Source organism: Wyeomyia smithii, chromosome 3 (assembly GCF_029784165.1).
Source record: "Wyeomyia smithii strain HCP4-BCI-WySm-NY-G18 chromosome 3, ASM2978416v1, whole genome shotgun sequence".
Taxonomy (NCBI): domain Eukaryota; kingdom Metazoa; phylum Arthropoda; class Insecta; order Diptera; family Culicidae; genus Wyeomyia; species Wyeomyia smithii.
Window position 1 is genome coordinate 62,724,998 of NC_073696.1, and position 21,678 is coordinate 62,746,675.

At 38.9% G+C, this 21,678-nt stretch overlaps 1 protein-coding gene across 12 annotated transcripts in view; it reads left to right on the forward strand.

Annotated features, from left to right (window-relative positions):
• Nucleotides 1-17,120, forward strand: part of LOC129730309 (dnaJ protein homolog 1) — a 135,075-nt gene extending 117,955 nt beyond the window's left edge. For all 12 annotated transcript variants that reach the window (XM_055689541.1, XM_055689549.1, XM_055689546.1 and 9 more), the window contains one exon: nt 16,264-17,120. In XM_055689541.1, coding sequence (XP_055545516.1) covers nt 16,264-16,500 — 237 coding nt within the window. In that variant the 3' untranslated portion in view covers nt 16,501-17,120. The remainder of the gene's footprint in view (nt 1-16,263) is intronic.
• The last annotated feature ends 4,558 nt before the right edge of the window (nt 17,121-21,678 follow it).

A 21,678-nucleotide genomic window follows, 5' to 3' on the forward strand; every position in this document is an offset into this window, starting at 1 on the left:
AAGCACACCCCGTATTTCCTGGGGAAAATACGGCGGTTTTTAAGTGCTTTAACAGATAAAAATTACCGGGTTACCTTAGCGTGGGTCCCTTCTCATTGTTCCATTCCGGGCAATGAAAAGGCTGACGCTTTAGCTAAGGTGGGTGCTATTGATGGCTATATTCATGTAAGACCAATTGCTTATGATGAATTTTATAGCATTTTGCGTCAGAGAACACTCAACAGTTGGCAATCATCATGGAACTCAGATGAACTGGGACGGTGGTTACATTCCATTTTTCCTAAGGTATCGACGAAAGCATGGTTCAAGGGGTTGGATGTAGGTCGGGACTTCATTCGCGTGATGTCCAGACTTATGTCCAATCACTACACGTTAAACACGCATCTCTTTCGTATAGGGCTTGTAGACAGTAATCACTGCGTTTGTGGCGATGGCTACCATGACATCGAGCATGTTGTTTGGTCGTGTACCGAATACTGTGGCGTTAGGTCTGAGCTAATAGATTCCCTTCGGGCCCGAGAAAAACAACCGAACGTACCCGTTAGAGACATTCTGGGAAGCGGTGGTCTCCAGAACATGGCACAGCTAAATGGGTTTATAAAAAATGCTGGCATTAAAATTTGATTTCTTTTATCTATTTGCTAGAATACAATTTCTGTCACAAACTGAAAGAGAATGATACACCCGGCTGGAGACACTAAAACGAAGACTCGGCATCTCTATGTTTACGCAGACACCTCAGACCAAAACTGTTCAAATAGAACATCACTGGTTAGCCACGTACAAATGAATACATTATGTATAGTTAAAAACAAAATTGTAACACCCCTCCTCTCATCTTAAATCCCCACTAGCTCGTAGTCGGCCGCGAGAATAAAAAAAGGCCTCCCTCTTTTCCCTGCTAATTTAGAATTTAAAAAAAATGTACTTGGCTCAGTTAAACATAAATTGTATCGTTCCATGTCAAATAAACTATTTAAAAAAAAATAAATATCAATCAACCTAAAAATATTAGTTAGCCTAAATTATAATAGCATTTTAAATCGCGTATTTAAAAAATCTGCTGAAATCCGCGAAAAAAACTGTGTTTGTAATTTGTGTTGAAGAATACCTGCTAAATGCATTGAAAATACTGCAGATTAGGGGTAATCCCATCTTTCCTTATCTCGTACCAGAAAACCAGTTATACCTCAATTCTACGTTGAATCCAATTATGAATCCACATCCAGATCAAAGCTATAATTTGCAAGAAATCTCAAAGGCTCATTAAAAATTTGAATTGAATTGTTATTATGAGTAAATTTTTTTTCGGGTTATTGATTAGGTTATTATCCAAATCACAATCTCGAGTACTTATCTTCTAGCTAGAAAAATTAAAACTATTTAAAATTAAAATCAAAATACAATTTTTTCGGAAAATTTCAATATAAATGTTTGAATCGAAACTCATATAAGGGTCATTCCATGTCAAGTGTCCGAGGAAATGCATTGACCATCTCCGATTTCGACCAAAATTTGTGAGTCGATGTATTTTGGGTCGGAACTTTTAAGTTCAAAGTGTTGTACCGATTGGTGGACCCCTCAGTCAATGGAGCTGCCTCCACTTTTTGCGAAATTAGCAAAACCCCTTTTTTTATTTTGTGAATATCTCGGGACCCTGAAGAGCTACAGGTGATATTGACATATTATTTTAAAGGGTTTGAGACGTAGAATCGAACTACGTGGTCAATTTTTTCCTGCAGTGTTGCCAACATTGCATTTTTTTCGATTTAAAATTTAAATTGCAATTTCCTCGAAATACCCCCCCTTCGATTTTGACTTTGACCACGCGAATGTGTTTAGCAGACGATTTTACATAGGAATCACTTATCAGCAAAAAACTAAATGTAGCGTTCCAGAGATACAGAATTTTCAAAATTGCAAGATTTTGGATTTTGTCTACGCACGAAAGCGCTTCTACATAAATTGCTGCTATCTTAATGGTATCCTAGCAGGCGGTTGTGTAAACGAAGAGATGCACCTTAAAGGAGCATCCGTTAATGATGTAACGCAAAAAATCCCGCTTTAGAATCATTTTCACGAAAGGTTACAGGAGAGTTTTGGCTACACTTTTCGTATTTGAATTCAAACTGTTTTTTGTTAAATTTACACTTTTGTCCATGATTCGAATTTTGAAACCATCTTGTGACATTGTTAATAACATAAAAAAAATGCTGATTTCAGATTTTATTTTAGATTTTATTATTATGGCATATTTACATTCAAGACCACATGTTCAAACAAATCTCCGAACGTATCCAAAATATTTTATCAGAACCGAATATCTCAAATTTATTCACTTCTGTTCGAGCGTCTTGATAGAAAAATTTTCACAACACTTTTTCACTTTTTATTCACTTTCACTGTTTATTTCTATCACTTTTTACTTTTCACTTTTCACTTGCAAATACGTCGATCTGTGAAGAGCAGGGGAGATTTTGTTGAAAATTTAAAATCATCGGGGGGCATCAACACTGGTGAGATAATGGTTTCTTTTGATGTCACAGCACTTTTTCCGAGTGTTCCAGTGAAAGAAGCTATAAATCTTTTGGAAGATTGGCTTCTCTCCCAACAATGTGGCAACCCTTGGAAAACTAAAGTACGCAGTTACTTGAAGTTAACTCGACTTTGCATGGAAGACAATTATTTTTCATTTCGTGGGAAATTTTACAAACAAACAAAAGGAGCACCAATGGGGAATCCCCTTTCACCTTTCTTATGTGAGCTTTTTATGGCACATTTGGAAAATAAACTAAATGAAAAAGACTGCTTACCAGATCGTTGGTGGAGGTATGTTGATGATATTTTTTGTATTTTATAACAGGGGGACTTGGAAAGTTTTTTGGGAATTTTGAATGGTCTTCATAAAAATATCCAGTTCACTTTGGAAATTGAACAAAACAACAGGCTTCCATTTTTAGATGTAGTCGTTGTTAAAAACTCCAACCACTTTGAATTCGAAATCTTTAGGAAACCCACACATACTAAGCGGGTAATACCTAACACTTCTAACCACTCCTCCCAGCATAAAATGGCTTCTTTCTACCATATGATCCACCGTATGGAATCTTTGCCTCTCAGTAATGAAGGTAAGAAAAACGAAATGGAATATATTTTTGATATTGGTGAGCAGAATGGATATAATAGAAGAACCATACAAGCCATTTATGATAAAAACAAACGAATCCAACATAGGAAATCTCACACAACACTCACTCCGCTAACAGAAGATCGGAAAAGAGTAGTGGTTGAATATGACGTCAGTTTTACTCGTCAACTTCGTAAAAAATTTAGAAAATTTGGTATCGATATTATCTACAGTAGTAGAAATAATCAAATTAAAACAAAGTTGGGGTCTACTAAAGACACTATTGACAAATTACATAGGGCGGGTGTTTATAAAGTTGCATGTCCACATTGTGATAAAGTTTACATTGGCCGAAAAAAGAAAATTAGACATCTGGTTGTAGCATGGTCACTGTTATACGAATTTAAATCATTCAATTTCACTTAGTTTCACTGTTCAATATTGCATGATAGAATTGAAAATCAGACGCTTGTATACAAATACTCCACTATATTGAATTCAGCAATTTCAAATTCCCTTTTCTTAGTATTTTCCGTCTCACTAAATACCGAAGCGAGTGGGGAAGCAAATCTGCGATTGGAAGAACGGAAGAAAGAAGGAGATAAAATCATTCACGCTTAAGCCATAAATGATCGTGTTGAAGTGGTTCATTACTTCCGATCGCGGAAACCGAATACCGCGCAACTTATCTGAGGGTTTTCGAAACTACTACTCGTCCATTTCAATTCTGATCGTGAACGAGGCAGTAGTGTGATTAGTTTATTTCGCGTGCGTTTTATAGTAAGTCTTTTGTTAAATGTGAGTGTTCTTTTTAGTTAAGTTTTTCCGTTTCGTTAGGGTTTAGCTAGTGCGGTTAAATATAGGAGTGCGGTCTACGGACGCTTTTTCGTGTGTTATTGTAGAAAAAAGAAGGTAAGAGAAGTTTAAATGTGTGTACGACAAAAAATGCTGAAAACCCAAATCAGCCGTTGTCGGCTTCCTTTTTGGGCTTTCTTTTCGCCCTTTACTAGCCGCTGCACTGGCGCGACGCTGCCACCCTCACGCTGCTGACCCACGACGGGATTGGAAGTTGCTGCTTTGGTTAAACGTCGGCACTTGCGATCAGCCGGCAAACGACGCCGTCGAAGTAGTTCGAGCGACGCCATCGCTCCACACCGATCGACGCCATCGCTATCATCGAGTGACGCCATCGCAGCTCATCGATCGACGCCAACGACGCCAATCAGAACAGCAGCGAACGCAACAAGTCATCGACGGTAGGGCTATTAATAGCACCGACGAGACTTCTTTATCTACCGTGAGTAAAAATAGCTCTATGAGCCGGGCCCGATAAAGACACACAAAAAAACACTTCTTGATAGAAAGCTTTCGCCGTCCAGCCGTATGTTGGACGAGTTCTTTCGAATAAAAATGTGATAATTGACTGTACACGCCACTAACACGTTAGACTTAAGTAAATCCCGCTTCATGCAATAAATGTAAATCGTTGTAAATACTATAAACTATGCTCGATTTAATGCTCCCCAATTAGGTAAATCTTGTCTAGGAGAATTCTCACATTCGCGTACGTGTAGTTTTTTGTCGTTGTTCGTTCTTATTTTACTCCGGGTGGCTCTCGGGAAACAGCCCCACTATTGCCGCTGAATCGGACAGAAAGATTTGGCATTGGTGTTCCGCCTGTGATGATAACGCTTATTTTTCGGACACTCGTGTTTTCCGTGTTTCGATAAGACGGTTGTTTTTGGCTAAGCGGAGTAGTGGTTTCATCGTACGCGCGGCGGAGTAATTCTTCATTCAACAATTGCTACCGTTTCTTTATGTCGTTTCGGGACAATTCTTCCACAACCTGCCCTGAGGTTTAGGTTTCGTGCTGGGCAAAATTCAACACGACGAGTAGCCCTCTCTGGAGGTGGCGCTTAAGCTACTCGTTTATACGTCCTGGAAAGTATTTAGTAGACGGAAACACATCGCGGCCTGTGGGCCAGCTACACGGTTTAAGGAACATACTTCAGCACTTGTAAAGGCTAAGAAAGACTCAGAAAAAGGAATAACTCACCATTTCAGATCCAAAATAGCCGAACATATATTTCATGAAGATCACGCTATGACTACCGACAACATTAGTCTAGTTCGATCAGTAACATCCCCTTGGAAATTAGATGTCGCAGAAAGTTTCGAAATTTTCAAACAAAACCCAGCTATCCTTCTTAACAGAGATCAGGGTAATCATTTCTCTTGGCTTTTTAAATTTCTATAAAACTCCCCGACAAGGCATGGATCACCAGGCCGCACATTACTCTACCTAACTCAAGTTGTTTACGTTCTCTGAGTTAAAATTTGCCCCATTCGTTTACCTAATTAGGTATAAAATTCTTGGGGTTTCGCTATTTTCTCCACAGTCCAAATAAGCACTGACGAAGGCACTATGTCAGTGCCGAAATACGTATTTGCAAGTGAAAAGTGAAAGGTAAAAAGTGATAGAAATAAATAGCGAAAGTGAATAAAAAGTGAAAAAGTGTTGCGAATATCTCAATTTGCCCATATCATAGCACGTCATAGAGCAAGTAAGCCCATCGCTTCATTCATCTACCTATGTTCTTCTGTTTATTTGACACAGGCTTCGTTTGCGATGGAGTTTGTTATAAAGCTACGTAATTATCAATAGGGAGTCTGACTTTGTGACGAAGTGCTACGGTGGGAGAGGGGGAAGGGGAGTATAAAAAAACCTAAAAAAGCTACGTCATTTATGCATGCTCCCTTAGTAGCTAGTAAATCTCATCGCGTAAGCTACTGTGATAACCAATACCGTTTTCCAGCGATACAAATTTGCTTTAAATACAATCCAATTAAACACACCATCTTCAAGAATGAAATGGCTGCACACGTGATGAGACACATTGTTTACAATTTTGAAAACATAACAAACCTTAAATCAGGAAAAACCTATAAAATGAAGAATCATGGGCAAAGTGTAACCAAAACTATCCTGTAACCTTTCGTGAAAATGATTCTATAACGGGATTTTTTGCGTTACATCATTAACGGATGCTCCTTTAAGGTACATCTCTTCGATTACACAAACGCCTGCTAGAATACCATTAAGATAGCAGCAATTTATGTAGAAGCGCTTTCGTACGTAGACAAAATCCAAAATCTTTCAATTTTGAAAATGCTGTATCTCTGGAACGCTACATTTGTTTTTTGCTGATAAGTGATTCCTATGTAAAATCGTCTGCTAAACACATTCGCGTGGTCAAAATCAAAATCGAAGGGGGGGTATTTCGAGGAAATCGCAAATTAAGTTTTAAATCGAAAAAAATGCAATGTTGGCAACACTGCAGGGGAAAATTGACCACGTAGTTCGATTTTACGTCTCGAACCCTTTAAAATGATATGTCAATATCACCTGTAGCTCTTCAGGGTCCCGAGATATTCACAAAATAAAAAAGGTGTTTTGCTAAATTCGCAAAAAGTGGAGGCAGTCTCATTGGCCGAGGGGTCCACCAATCGGTAAAACACTTTGAACTTATAAGTTCCGGCCCGAAATACATCAACTCACAAATTTTGGTCGAAATCGGAGATGGTCGATGCATTTCCTCGGACACTTGACATGGAATGACCCATAAATGTTTAGATTCAAAATCCTAATAACCCAAGCAGCAAAATTTGTTTCGATTATGAACTTTTTTCATCATAGCAACAAATTCTTATGCGAAACTAAGTTGCAGCTACATCTCAGTTTCATATACAATGACAAAAAAAGCGCGGAAGGTGGAGCTAATTGCAACATTTTCGTTGCTTCAACACAAGTTTCAAGAATAAAACAGCAATGTGTATGAACTTATGCGTGGAATTTGATAACAACATGGTAAATGCTGCATGGTCAAATTTCAGCAACGAAGATGTATCGTAGCAGCAACTAGGGCGAAATAGCAACTACATGGCGTTGTGGTAAGATTGTCAAATAGCAACTGGTCAGAATGGCAAAAGATTGTTTGTATAGCGATTTATTTTTTAATATTTCCACAAATTTGATAAGGATTCAACTGAAGTTATCAATTTCTATTCAATTTTCTCGTTTTTACTAAATTCACGTCATTTGCTGTAGAAACACTTGCAAGTTTATGGCCCAGCTTTAATTTTGCTTCTTTAATTCATCAAGCAGTTTATTTCATTTCGTTTTAGAGACCCACATCTTTGGACGACTTCTAATCCAAGTATCCAAAAGTTACAACGCAGTAAATAACCTCATCTCAAAAACAAATATAAGGCGAACGATCGAACAAAAGTTGCTGTGACATAGCTTGAGATCATAACAGCAACTTTTAGAAGTATTGTTTTGTGTTTGTTTTGTGTATCTCGCAAGCATCACGTTGGCAACTTATATGCTCCACCCACTAGATCTATGCATTAAAGGCTAGGTTTTCAAATGCCGTTTAACACGTATCAACAACAAATCCAACCTCGCGAATTGCGTTGTTAGTGTGAAGTTTTTTGAAGCAGCGATGGAACTTTAGTTGTTGCTTGTTTCTTCACAACTTCATCGTAGTAACGAAAAATGTTTCTTATAACCTCGGAATTGTATAATGCAACAAATGATAACAATTTATTTTTTTATTATGTTTCAATTGTTGCTTGGGAATAAAATATATACATAAACAGGGTGACAAAAAAGTCCGGTCACACAGGAAAATCTCAATATTTCAAAGAATAAGAAGAAAATCTGAATCTGGCTTTCATAGCTTTATTCAGTAACTCGTAAAGGGGCCATCCACATTCCACGTGGACAGATTTTAAACGATTTTGACCCCTCCCCGTGGACAACTGCTTATATGAATTCTTTTTTCTTTTGTATGGACCGTGGACATTACACATACCCCCCCCCCCCCAAGCTGTCCACGTGGTATTTGGATGGCCCAAAAGATACTTCACAGACGATATCTCGGAATTACACCACCTTTCTCTGATCGACTTGATCTTCAGACGTTCAGAAAGTCGTCGCAAGCGGCGCGCACGTGCTCAATCGGAATCTCGTCCCAGATTTTCGTGATAACTCGCTTGAATTGCTCCAAATTTGTTGTTTTATAGTCGTTCAGCTTCGACATCATGTATCCCCACACTAAATAATCCAGTGGATTCAGATCCGGAGACGACGAAGCCATTCATTCTTCGAAATGATATCGGTCAAGTTTTCCTCACACCACGCCTGAACAACCTTTGCAGTGTGGGATGGGGCGCCATCTTGCTGGAAGCAGTAGTAATCGTCTTCAAACAATAGATCAGCTTGGGGCAGAACATTTTTATTCAAAACCGTGTCCAGGTAGTACGCTGCGTTGATCGATAAAAGTAAGAGGCAGTTTACCTCTCTTGCAAATGGCTCACCAAACCATCACTGACGTCTTATTTTGGAACCGGGAAACGTTCAGCTTGTCCGCAGGAGCTTGCTGGAGGCTCACACTCCAAACTCAATCATTTTGGCGATTGACTGTTTGCTCCAAAACGAACAGCTTCTCGTCCGAAAAAATAATTTCGTCATCTGCGCGCCAACCGAGCAACTCCCGCGACCGTTGGTACCTCTTGTCCTTTGTAACTTTGGTAATCTAACTTGTTTTTTTTGTACGGTGTAAGTTTTAAATCCTTGCGAAGAAGCAGGCGGATTGATTCTCGGTTCATTTTAAGGTTCCTGGCAAGCTTCCGTGCAGATTGGGCGGGATTCCGGCGAATCCGGTCTCGTATAATCTTTTTCAGCCTTGGAGTTCTCACAGACCTTGGTCGTCCAGATCGTGCCTTGTCCTCGGTGCCTTCGGTCTCTAGATACCGATTTATGGTCCGGTACACGAATTCGCGGTTGATTCCGAGCGGTTTTAGGTGTTTGAATATGTGTCCAGGTTTGTACCCTTTCACATATTCAGCGATAACAGCTGCTCTTAACTCTGCCATGGCTCACAACTCAATGTAAACAAACTGCACAGCAACGAAACTCTGCCACTTTGGGCAGCAAAGTTAACCCTTTCATTTGACATATAGATGGCACCAGAGAGATGCAACGTGTAGGCTACAGGCGACCCCAAAAAAGTGTGACCGGACTTTTTTGTCACCGTGTATATGAAAATCCAGATGTTTTTTTATTCTTGCTTATTTTCCGTCGGTCTAGTTCCGCCCCTGTTGTTGTGCTAATCACCGACACCCGGGGAAGCGACTCCACCCAGGACCCTAACTTACGATCCGTTGAACAACGGACCGGCGTCAACGGCTTTACTTCCTCATGCGATGGAAGGCGTGATACTAGAGATTTTTCGCATCAGAAAAGCTCTCGGTGTCGGCTAGGACCAGTTTGGTTGGTTGTGAGTGGATCACGCCACCTCACAACCATCGACACCTGTGTCGGCGTTGGGATTCGAACCCAGGCGTCGAGCGTGGTTGGCGGAGACGTTACCAACTACCGAATTGTTGTTGGAAGAACATTTTTCCACAGTAATGGTCGGTACTGAGACCCAGATTTAGGGAGAGATGGGGGTTGCAAAAGATCCATAGGTTAGGGGGGTTGGGTGTAAAATTTGATCATGGAAACCAGACATTCAACCATTCAATTCACGTAGTTTAAAAGCTTGAGAACTTCTACTACTTCAATGTATAACAAAAAACGCTACCTTAACAATTACTTGCAAATTTATTAAGTATGAATGTTCTCATGAAAGAGGCCCCTTAAAAATCTCTCTCCCTGAATCCAAAATTCCGGGCCTTTTTCATTTTGAAATGTTTCCTGTCTAAAGTGAACATTACATGAAGCAAATATTTGCCCAAAATGACGGTCAATATTTGTTTACCCGTGAATTATCAAAATATTTGCCTTAATTATTTGTTGAAAAATATTTACCATCGTATTCGCAAAAAATTAGGCAAACATTTGATTCGTCTAATGTCGTTCTTTGCTAGTGAGGTCACACTCGAGCGAATATTTGCTTGTATTTTTCATTTGTTCATACCGAAATTTGATATGAGAAAACTGCAGTAAATGGCTTTGAATGTGTCACTTCACCTCAAATGTTTTGATCCTATTTAATGAGAGTATTTAATGAGAGTGTTCACTTGAGTAAAGGTTTCTAAATCGTTAAAAAATATTAAAACCAAATTTACAAGTCATGATTCATTTAATTATTCTTTAATTTCTTCACCGAACTTGATAATATAATTGCAGGGTCATGTAATACGGTAAATTTTACCTATAATCGATGGTAATAAATTGAAAATTTATCTGATTTTCCAAAAAATCGACTTGAAACAAATATTTTAATTACACTCAAAGTCAAAGGTTTCTGTCTTTCCCAGCACCAATACGAATTATGTCACGCGCAATTATATAGTTCTTCGATGAAAATCGTTGAATGATGGATAATTCTTTCAGTTTATTAACTAAAATTCCCATACAAAATGCTGCTTTTTAGTCAATGGAGATACAAACTCCAAAACGGTGCGAAAATTGACTGTTTATGTGCAAGAAGTTTTGATTTAATAGTGGTACTTCATCAATTAACCGTAGCATTTTCGTTTCACTCTGAAAATTTGACCCAATCTCGCATTAGCACGCATTCAAACAGTCTTCTGATTCTCGTCATTTCCTATGGTAAATTGGTAAGCATGACCAGAAGGGCAAACTAAAAACACTTCATCTTGTTTGCGATAAGCAATTGTCACTCGGAACAAAATATATTATATTGTAACGGTAGCCTTTATGAAGCAGAACAAAGAAATCATATTTTATAGTGGCAGATGAAGTATTGTTTGGCAATGGAAACTAGATTTGCTATATTTTCTACGAAGTTTATTTTCTGGAAATAATTTGCATCGTGTAATAGCACAGCAAATATATTTGCGAAAAAATAAGCGAAGAGACTTTGAGGTCATTCGAGTAAACAGAGTTTCGAACAAATATTTGTTATAGTGTAATAGCTTAACAAATATATTCACCCGAAGAAAAATTTTGCGCAGATAAATTACAAATGTTGTAAATATTTGCCTCGTCTAATGTCTGTTTAATAACACAGTGCAACAAAAATTTACTTATTTTTCTGCCTTGGTTCAATATTCAATTTTTTTTGTGTATTTTGATGCAAAGCCAAATTTTTCCGATTTCAAACATATATCAACTTAAGGTGCAACAATGGCGCCATTTTGCATTTTTATGAAATCGGAAATTTTCATTGTTTTTTTGACGCCATTTTGTTTTAAGACTAAATATCAAAATTCTAAGAGTTTGTCCACATATTAGCATCTTCTTACCTATCTTTATAAAAAACAGATCTTAAATCGGACAAAAACTGAGCTCAAAACGATGATTCTAGGAAACCGGTTTTGGCATGGTTTTAGTATATTTCACAAAGCAAAATAATATCGAGTATGTCTGAGCACTAATGGTAATGCGCTAATATCTAAAAGTGATTTTAAAATTATGTCTCATATTGAGTAAGAAAGTCTCAGGAAGCGATTGATTGGTGTCTAATCCACGTAACATGTCAGCAACATATCAATTTTGCCCCGATTCCCCTACAATACTAATAGAGGTTCTTCTCGACGTTAGATTAACTTATTTGAAATCTGTTTAATGTAATATCAAGAGTGTTAAAAGCAAAGCAAAGCCTTCGATTCTGAACTTGACCTTCGGTTTATTTATACACAGACTCCGCAGCCGACTGTTAAGTGTACAGATCAATTGCGGGGCTAGCGCTACGATCCTACTGACACTAACAGTCTCTCCCGAGCCGAGACTCTAACCTACGACGAATGGCTTGTTAGGCCTGGATCGTACCTCGAGACCATCTGGGAGATACAATCAAGAGTGTAAACGATACTCAAAGATACAATGACAATTTGTCTTTACATGATCATCCCCCTTTTGCGAGGAGGAGGTTGCATTTTCGGCCAGAGCCAGTCAAAACATAGAAACCTCACTTCAGCTGTGTGACAGAACCATCGCGTCTTCGAAAAAGTCAATGCGACCCCCCACCCCGCAAAAAGGAGAGGATTATGTAAAGACAAATTGTTATTGTATCTTCGAGTATCGCTTACACTCTCGATATTACGTTAAACAGATTTCAAAAAAGGTAATTTTACGTCGAGATAAACCTATTTTAGCATTGTAGGGGAATTGGGGCAAAATTGACATGTAGCTGACATTTTACGGAGAGCAGACACCTAATATGATATGTGGACAATCTCTCAGAATTTGTATATTTGGTCTTAAAACAAAATGCCGTCGAAAAACATCGAAAATTTCCGATTTCTAAAAAATTCAAAATGGCACCATTGTTGCCCCTTAAGTTGAAATATGTTCAAACCCGGGGGAATTTATTTTCGCATTAAACTTCATCAAAAAATCATACATAGAAGCCAAGGTAAAAAAATTGCACTGTGTAATCTTTAGTTTGGAGAGGTCCAAAATAACAGAGTTGTTTCGAATTACTTTTTATTGTGTACGTTGGTCCTTCGGCTGTGCAGTCACAAAACCCAGAACGGCACACTGTATACTCAGCGACGTTTCGTCACTGATTAGTGACATCTTCTGGGGAAAATAAATTAAGATGTCACTGATCAGTGACGAAACATCGTATAGTATAAAACAAGTTGTTCTTTTTTTGTGGCTACTCAGTTTTGAGTACAATCAACGTATTTATGATTTCAACAGTTGAGAACTTAACCCTGAAAAGATAATCATATTTTGATGTGCGTAAAAGGATAACTGTGCGTCAAATTGACTCCCGACTTATAAACAATAAAAAATGCAAGTTTTTCTTCATAAATATTCTATGATCATTACGGTGTTAACTTATCGATAAATACCAAAAACCAGAATTGGGGTTTTAATATTTCTTCATTGATTAAGAAGAAAAAAAAAACCGACGCAGTGTTCGAACAACAATTGCAAAATATTGCTGAAAGTGAGGAGTCAAAATGACGCAGACTATCTTTCCGGGATTGAAATCAATTTTAAAATTCACAGCCTCGACAATTTTTGAATGAAGGATTCAAAATTCGAATTTGAATTGAAATCTATATCACTATCAAAGTTTATCTACCATCCAAGGCTGGATTCAAATTCTTTTAAAATTAAGAATATAATGTTTGGCATTTAGGTTTGAACTTAGATAGAAAAATTGTTTGATATTTTTAAAATTGTAGTTCAAGGTTGAATATGGCGGATGCCACATCAACAATCGAAAATCCCTTATGAAAATTCTAAATCTAAACCTTCATTCCAAATCCTATCAAATTATTCTCCCAACGGTAAAATCTTTTTATATCAGCAATGTCTTATCAAGAATTTTTTTGCAATCGAAAATTGCAAAGTTTTCGCTTCTATAGAATGCTATAGAAAGGATGAGTCGATGTTCATTGCGATACGTTCAAGCTTGCGTAACTTATTTCTAACTTGACCGAAACGAATCAAATATTTTCTAGTTTCGGAGTGTATTTCATCTGCTCAGTTATGATGTTGTCAGTAAGATTTCGATCCGTTCCCGAAAGGATTTTCTTAACTTACATGAATAAATCCTAAGTTGCGCATCGTGACTTGGAAAAATAAATATACACTAAAGTCTGTTTCTACGCGGGGGATACGTAGCGCGTACGAAAAATCCGCGTAAAAAACGTGTAAATTCCAAGTAAAAAAACTTCATATGTTGAAGGTTTTTAAGCATTTCTGTTAAATACTTTCAGAAAAGAATAATCCTTGATATTGGAGATAACACTCCGAATCGAGTTGAATATCAGGTGAAAAATGTATAAAGGTTAGGCCAAATCAGTGAATATTCAGTAATTGGATCAAGTCAACTATCATTAAAAACATGTTGCGTGAAAAACAAGTTTTCTGGAAAATGGAAAAACGCATAAAAAAGACCTTAATGTACGTTAAACCATTTCTGGGGTCCTTCAAAAGTTCCAATAACGGATGTCGAATTGAAAATGCGCAAAAAACAAGTGTCAGCGTTTATTTCCAGCGGAATCCAAGTATTATTTTTCTAAACTTGTTTGTTTATTTAGGTGGTGTAACTCATTAACAAACCTCATTAGGAAAACTCAGCTCCACATCGCGCTGATTTTCTGATCCTCTGGGGAACTTGCCTCATATTTTCCTGAATTCCGGATGCCCAAAAAGTTTCAATGGACTGCAAATGTGGCACATTTTGAGGATTGCATTCATTCGGAATAAATTCGATATTACCTTGCCGCAAATCCGCTAGAGTTGCATTAGCATACTGTGACACTACAAGGTCTAGCCAAAACACTACTTTGTCATTTTTATGGTACTTATATTCTAAGTTTTATACCTCATTGATGCAAATACTTTTTCACTGTTTTTGGATCAACCTGATATTCATTGCCCAGCTCACGATATCATTTCGCCGACCGGCCAGCCGTTTCCGCCCTCAATTTCGCTCGAACTTTGCTCTCTTATCTTGCAAAGTGCGTTCTCGTCCGGAACCAAAATTTCTTTTGAAGGTATTTCCATTCTCGAAGAGTTTGACAGTTATGTATATACATGTTTTTTTATATCCAAGATTTTTTAAATAGCGAAACACTTACCTTTTTCAATTTTCTTCATTTTGCTCACAAAAATTGCAAATCAATTTACGACGGCCTTCTTCCGACAGCGCCATTTTCTCAACTAAGCGTCACTTGACAGAATCGACTGAACGTTTTGCCAGTCATATAAAAGTAGATCTTCATTTTGTAGAAAAGGGTTTTTCGATTTGTGCAGCACTTCGAAATCGTAGACCAATTTGAAAGTTGTTCGGATTTTTTTCCTCACACGTTACCAGTGTTATCATCTTACCCTTTAATTTAGGTGTTCTCCAAAAAAAGGAATATTGAAGAGGAAATAGAAAAAGAATATATATCTATTTCTTCCGTTTTTTATACGTGGCTTAAGAAAGGTTGAATCAGCTTGCTTCCACACGTATTAACATTCTGTTGTTTCGAAGTAACATATTAGATTTTTGTTAAGGAAATGTTTGAATCGCACCATACCGAACATAAAATTTTTAGCCTCAACAACAACACGCACAAATCGAATATGGAATAACGTCGTACTTATCTCCAGAGTTCTATGCAGCATTGAATTCCCCTGAAACTATTAGCATAAGTAAACCGCATCATTCAACAACCGGAATCGATCACTAATCGGCTATAAGACAGTGAAACCAGATTTAGTGCATTGCCATCCAATAAACAACATGTTTGAACGCTGCTGACATAATTCCTCGCACATAAATGGGCAATCTACCTCACTTTCAACCTCCGCGAAACCACACACAAATCATGCGGATTAAGAGATCTTTGCCGCACTTTGCTGCTGAGAGTGAATACATAGTATATCGTAAGGGTCTCTAGCAACAACAAGCCTACACTTACCGTCTTGTCGTTCGTTCGTTGGCTCTCATCATCGCAGTGCCGAATAGAGTCACAATAGAAATCAATCACTTTGCCACATTGTGTGACAGCTGCTTGCTTGCTGGATGCAATTTTTCTTCTATTTGAACAATTTAATTCTGCAATTAAACTGGCATGTCCATCGATCCGGTGCAACATGATCCGGACCGGCGAATGCTGACACGAACCTTCAAGTGTGTGATCATCGGAGATTACGATCCAATCGTTGTCACCGCCCCGGACTCGTATCTCTCCTCACTCACTGCTCCTATGGCTTGACCGTATTTGGTGACAACGGGCAATTTGCTGTGCGCCACACATTCGACATCTGTTCGTGGCGAATAACCCGCCCATATCGGGAGCGGAGCATACTTGTTACATGCGCTGTCCCATGGCTAGCTTGCCAGTTCTGTTACTCGCATCTTTGGAGTCTGCTGACTCCGAACGAAGTGAGCAATTTTAATTGAATTTCGTTACAAAAATAAAGCAATCACAGATCAGCTTCGACTTTTTACTGTGTGGCTGCTGAAGTCATTATAGCCATTTGCTGCTTTTTTTTGTTGATATTCCATTACAGAAAAACGGAATCGTGACCCTTCACAGTTGCTACTAGCGTTATAATTAATCACCAGATGTCTCCGGATGTCTAGCTGCTATAACATTACCTTGTTAGAAAAAAAATTTCATCTTGTTTTCTCGTCCCATTTCAGGCTCTCTGCGGTGTGATTTTCGAGGTGCCCACAATGACGGGCGAGAAACTGCGCATCAGTACAAAGCAGGAGATTATCAAACCGAACACGGTCAAGCGAATCCAGGGTTACGGACTGCCATTCCCCAAGGAACCGACGCGCAAAGGTGACCTCCTGGTGGCATTCGACATCAAGTTCCCCGACAAACTCACCCAGTCGGAGAAGGAACTGCTGAACGACATGCTGCCGAATTCCTAATTCTGTCCTAGACGCTGTCGGGCCATCCCCGGCTGCTGTCGAGAAATTCTCGTACTGTTTCTGACTATTTTTGTTCCAATCTTCCTGCTTCTATGAGAGACCGATTATTTAAAACAGCAAAAGTCTAATATACTCGTTTCTGTTGTCGTTTTTCGTCACACTGTCGCTGCTGTCTACGTTTTTGTTTTTGTAAAAAGCATTTAAATTATTATTGGAGCGGAATCAGTGCACACTGCATTTTTGTTTTATCAATTCACCTGTAAATATTAACAACGCATTATGGTTTTTTTTTTGTTCGTGAGACAGCTCCGCACGTACGCACATCCGATGTTTTATTTTATTTGTGTTAATTTAAATTATTAACTGCATTTGAGGTTATGCTTTTGCTCTGCTTTAGGCTTTTTTACGCGTTCCACGCTCCAACAACAGCAGCAGTAACGAATAATGTTGTCTCAACCAACCTCCCCGCTGCAACCATATCCGGGCATACTCAACTCTAGGAATAAAGTATCAATCTGTAACAAAGCTGATGATGATTATAATGAATATTATAATTTAATTTAAACCTGCGTTGTCTGATTCTTCTATAAAAAATATACATATATTCTATTGTATTATAATGATGGTTTACTAGTCAAGATGATTGGGGCAGGATTTATTTTGCCATCGATTCTATTTATTCCTTTATACGTGCTTTTATCACATTTCCAAGTGTAAATACAACCTTTTTATATTTTAAATTTGGGTACATATATATATAGATTAGAATTTTTTAAAGGAGATTTAGACTGACAAAACAAATTTCCGTAAGGTAAGTGACACTACAAATAACGATTCAAAGCAGTGGTTTCATATATTCCAATTCCTCAGATAAACTATTACCGGTTCAGCTCAATCAAAGGAGCGACTGTTCCTCACAATTTCCAGGTTCATCGAGAGGGCGTACATGTATTTTCATCTTCTCCGCTCGAGCCCACCGCCCGACGGTCACGCTTCCCGGGGGGAAACTCGTACTGTGTTGTTGCGGCCTCATGCATAATGCATTAATTTGTAAAAGTGGAAAATAAGATGAAGAAAAGATTGGGTTTGTGACGGTCGGGATTTATATTGAATTTCGGTGTCGAGCTGGGGAAATCGAAAATGCATAGCCCTTCGCTTTTGCTATGCCGAGGCGAAAGATTGGGGTTTTTTTTGCTTCTCGTTGTCGGCCGCCTCCCAGCGAGAGGGATTCGAAGTGTCGTTCGCTTATATTTATTTCTATTCAATTATTTCCTGTTTCTCGCTTCGACATAAGGATCTCGTTTGCCGCGCGATGCCTATTTCACCCTGATTTGATAAGTGGTTTGTGATATATATTCATTACACATTAATTTGAATGCCAATTTGGATGATTCTGCTCTTTACTTCTCTTTCTTCCATTACCAAGAACATCGGTCTGAAATGGAAAAATGTGTTTCTTGTTCAGTGTGCCCTGAAGGGTGTCTTTTTCTTAGCTGTACAACCCCACCCTTCGTCTGATTACATCAACCTCACGGCACTTGACTCGTTAACACTCGAGGGTGGACGGGAAATTAACCATCAAAAAGTAGAATAATGTGAATTTCGTCGATAAGTGGCAGTCCCTAATTACCCCTGCAGAAGAGAATTGGTACATGACAATCGATCGAGTGCCAAACCAGAGAATTTGAATTAAAAACTTCATCCGTTCTAACGAGAGCTCCATATATTAATCAGTATCCCCGGAACGTTATTCTCAATCGAACTGAAAAAGGATTTCGAAAATCATGGGTATAATTAGATTGTTGGCTTCATTATTTCGTGGTACTTATTTGGTGTGTAGCCACTAAATTTGATTTCATACGAACGTGACGACATGCACATACACACACTTGCACTCGTGCCACTAATGGAGGGAACGAGGTGAAATTAAAAGTTTTTAATTAAACTGTTTCTTTTTTTGTCGATTCACCAGAGTTGGTTGGTTTTGCAATCTGTCCATTCTAACGGGGGGACGTGAATGTGCGCGCAGAGGTGAGCGCTCTCATTTAGTGTGCCTCCCGGTTTTCCCATCACCAGTCGGATGTAAATTGCACTACATTCTGCTGAGCTGCGTAAATTTTTCCGTTCCATAATTAATTATTTCACTCATTATTATTGTAAATAAAAAGAGTTTTTCAGCTGGTGGAACGGTATGAAATAATTAGCGGGATTCAATTGTTCCGTGATGACTGATCGCACCGGCGGAACCACAATGCGGTGTTTGTGGCCGCTAAAACCGGCGTCATAAAACTAGGTGAATGATGTTTTCCGTCGGTCACTTTAAACCGCCAGCAGGCGTAATTGAAAAGCCAGTTGAGTTGTGTGCTTAAAGGTGGGAGTTTCGGGTAATAATTCATGTGCGGGTTTCAGTTGTGGAAATTGTTGAAATACTTTTAAATTTTGAGTGTTCTTTTTGTATAAGTTTTATTTTCTTCTATGTCAGGTTCATAACAGTGATAATGATCTACTGGAAAAGTTAGATAATCATGAAAAACCAATTTTTAATGCTTTCTATTATTCCTTGCACGAACATTCGATTACTATGATTTTGAAATATGAGCGATATACAAGTTTAGTCGTTGTCATGGCAGCAGTCAGGTACATGAAACGGATTCGGACCAAGTCAGGAGGCGGAGGTGGTGGTGATGAGGAGCCTTAGAATAAACCCATGTTTAAGTCCTTTGATAATTAAAAATGGCTTGCTCCTTACAAGATACGAACTCACGACCATCTGCTTATCAAAGCGGACTCCGTATCTTTGTGGCCACCTCGTAAGATCTACTCCAACAATTTTGTGGTGAAAACTAAGGGGGAGTTGATAAATAGAAAGAACGCTAAAACTGTCCTACTTGGAGCCTATCGCTCTCATGTAGGGTAAGGAACGGCTTAAGCAGTAGCGCCTATTTTAATCACTCGCAGCAAACAGGCCCCAAACTCCTGCTTTTTGATCAAAATCGACAATTTCAATGATGGAAACGAAAACTTTGATTGTCTAGCTGTCTTACGAACATAAAAATACCGTTAATCACAAAAAAATCTGTGAACAAACAGCATTTGAAACAAATTGACCTATATTGCAGCCATTCAGGAGCCACTTCGGGTGCTGCAAAAAACGCCTGCAAAACAGATGAAAACTGCTTAAAATAGGTTCGGGGTGATTGGAATAGTGTCCCTGGATTGGTAATTTTAATTGATTATTGCTAAAGTTTGCTAACTTAATTTTACAATCTGAAAATAAGTTCTGACAGAGAAAACGATAAAGAGCAGATTGATATACTACTGTTTGAATTTCACCTAACACATTTCGAGTATTTCGTCTGAATACACAGGTGGTTACTAAAGCTGCTTAGAATATGTTCCCTACCCTATTTTGTTTTCGACGCATACATCCGCAGTCCGATTCATTTGGTTTCGGATTTCAGTCAAGCTTAATCGACCTTGTGGAAATCGTCCCTTCGCGTCGATGCTCGCGCTTCGAATTACACTCCCAAGGATGATTTTGAATAAAAAAAATAATCTGGCACAGCTGTTCTCGATCAACTGTATCATAAACCGTCATGAAGTCAATGAAGACGTGATGCGTGGGAAAGTTGTATGCGCGACATTTCTGTAAGATTTGTCTAATTGAAAAAATCTGGTATTGATACTCGTACCTGCTTGTTCACGGTGAAAGACAACGTAACAGGATCTGTGAGAGTATGTTGTAGGCGCCGTTAATAAGCGAGATACCACGGTAGTTGCGGCACTCCAGCTTGTCGTCCTTTTTGTTGATTTGACAGACGACGAGCTTTTCCTAACCCAGCGCGCTTGTCGATGTCTTTTTACCATGTATAAGGAGCTTGCTCGGCAATCCGTCTTTGTTGCTCTTTAGCTTTCCGATCTCATAACGAACTTCATGAACATCGGGGCCGGAGAAACCGTTAATCGTTAGTAATTAGCCTAATCAGTTTTGTTGGGAAATTGTGTTACCCGTTGCACTTAGCTGAATAGTATTCTGCATTAAAGTCTAAAAAAAAGTTGGTGAGTGTGCAAGCTTACTTCTCTGAACATGTCAACGGATGGTAAACTCACAGGTACTCTCCGACAAAGGCGCTGCCTGCAACAACCTAAATCTATAAAACAGGTTTCGAGAAGGATTATTGTATGTAGAACTAAAGGAGTGTATTCCTCGACAATTGCTGCAATCAAGTCGATGACGCTTCCTTGTGGTTTAAGCAAATAAGTACATCTAATATCTTCCGCCCAAATTTTTAAGATGAGCCGATTGATTGCACGCAACAGCTGTTCACTCCCGATTTTGAAAAGTTTGGTTGGGAGACCGTTCTTTGCAGCTGATTTGCGGTTTTTAAGCTCTTTATAAGCTTTTTTGACCTCGTTCAAGCTTGGCAGATCTACAGGTTGTCCATTCTTCTCAATTTCTCTCCTGTTTCTGTTGACAGCTCTATCATCTTCGCTATTTAACAACACCTTGAAATGTTGCTTCCAACGCATGGCCACCAGTATCTCATCCGTCAGCAGGTTCCCTTCCCTGGGATCGACACAGTGCGGTTACTGATTCGGTTGATGGCTTTCTGAAAATCTCTCGTCTCGTGCATATCTCCACTTCTGCAAGAAATCATTCACCCCCATCCGGCTGCTGTTCAACAACCTGTCAAGTGTACCCAGCAGCATCCCCGTCATCATATCAAGAAGACTGGCATCTCTGCATCGATCCCATACAAATGACAAGCGTCCAATCAAACAACGCACACCATCTATTGAAGGTAGCTCGTTATAATAGTACTGGTTATTACATCGCTATGAAGTCATTGTGTGCGTATGTGATATTCTTGCCTGTGCGTTCCGATTGCATTCGCAATGCCAGCACACATACTAGAATGCGTCAGTTCCACCTGAACTCAACAGACTGCGCTGCCAAAACTGTCGCTCGAATTCAGACAGAGCTGCCAGTCTTCTTGATATGACTATCCTGTATCCTCCTCGAAGTACTCGACTCGGTGTTATTCTGTTCGGTGAAGAGCTCAACTTGGCAACATATGGCATCACACGACCTTTAAACTTTGATTCGAGTTTGACAACTATACTTGGAACATTGCACCATTAAACAGTTTAATATGGTTGGAAAACAAGTTGATGTCC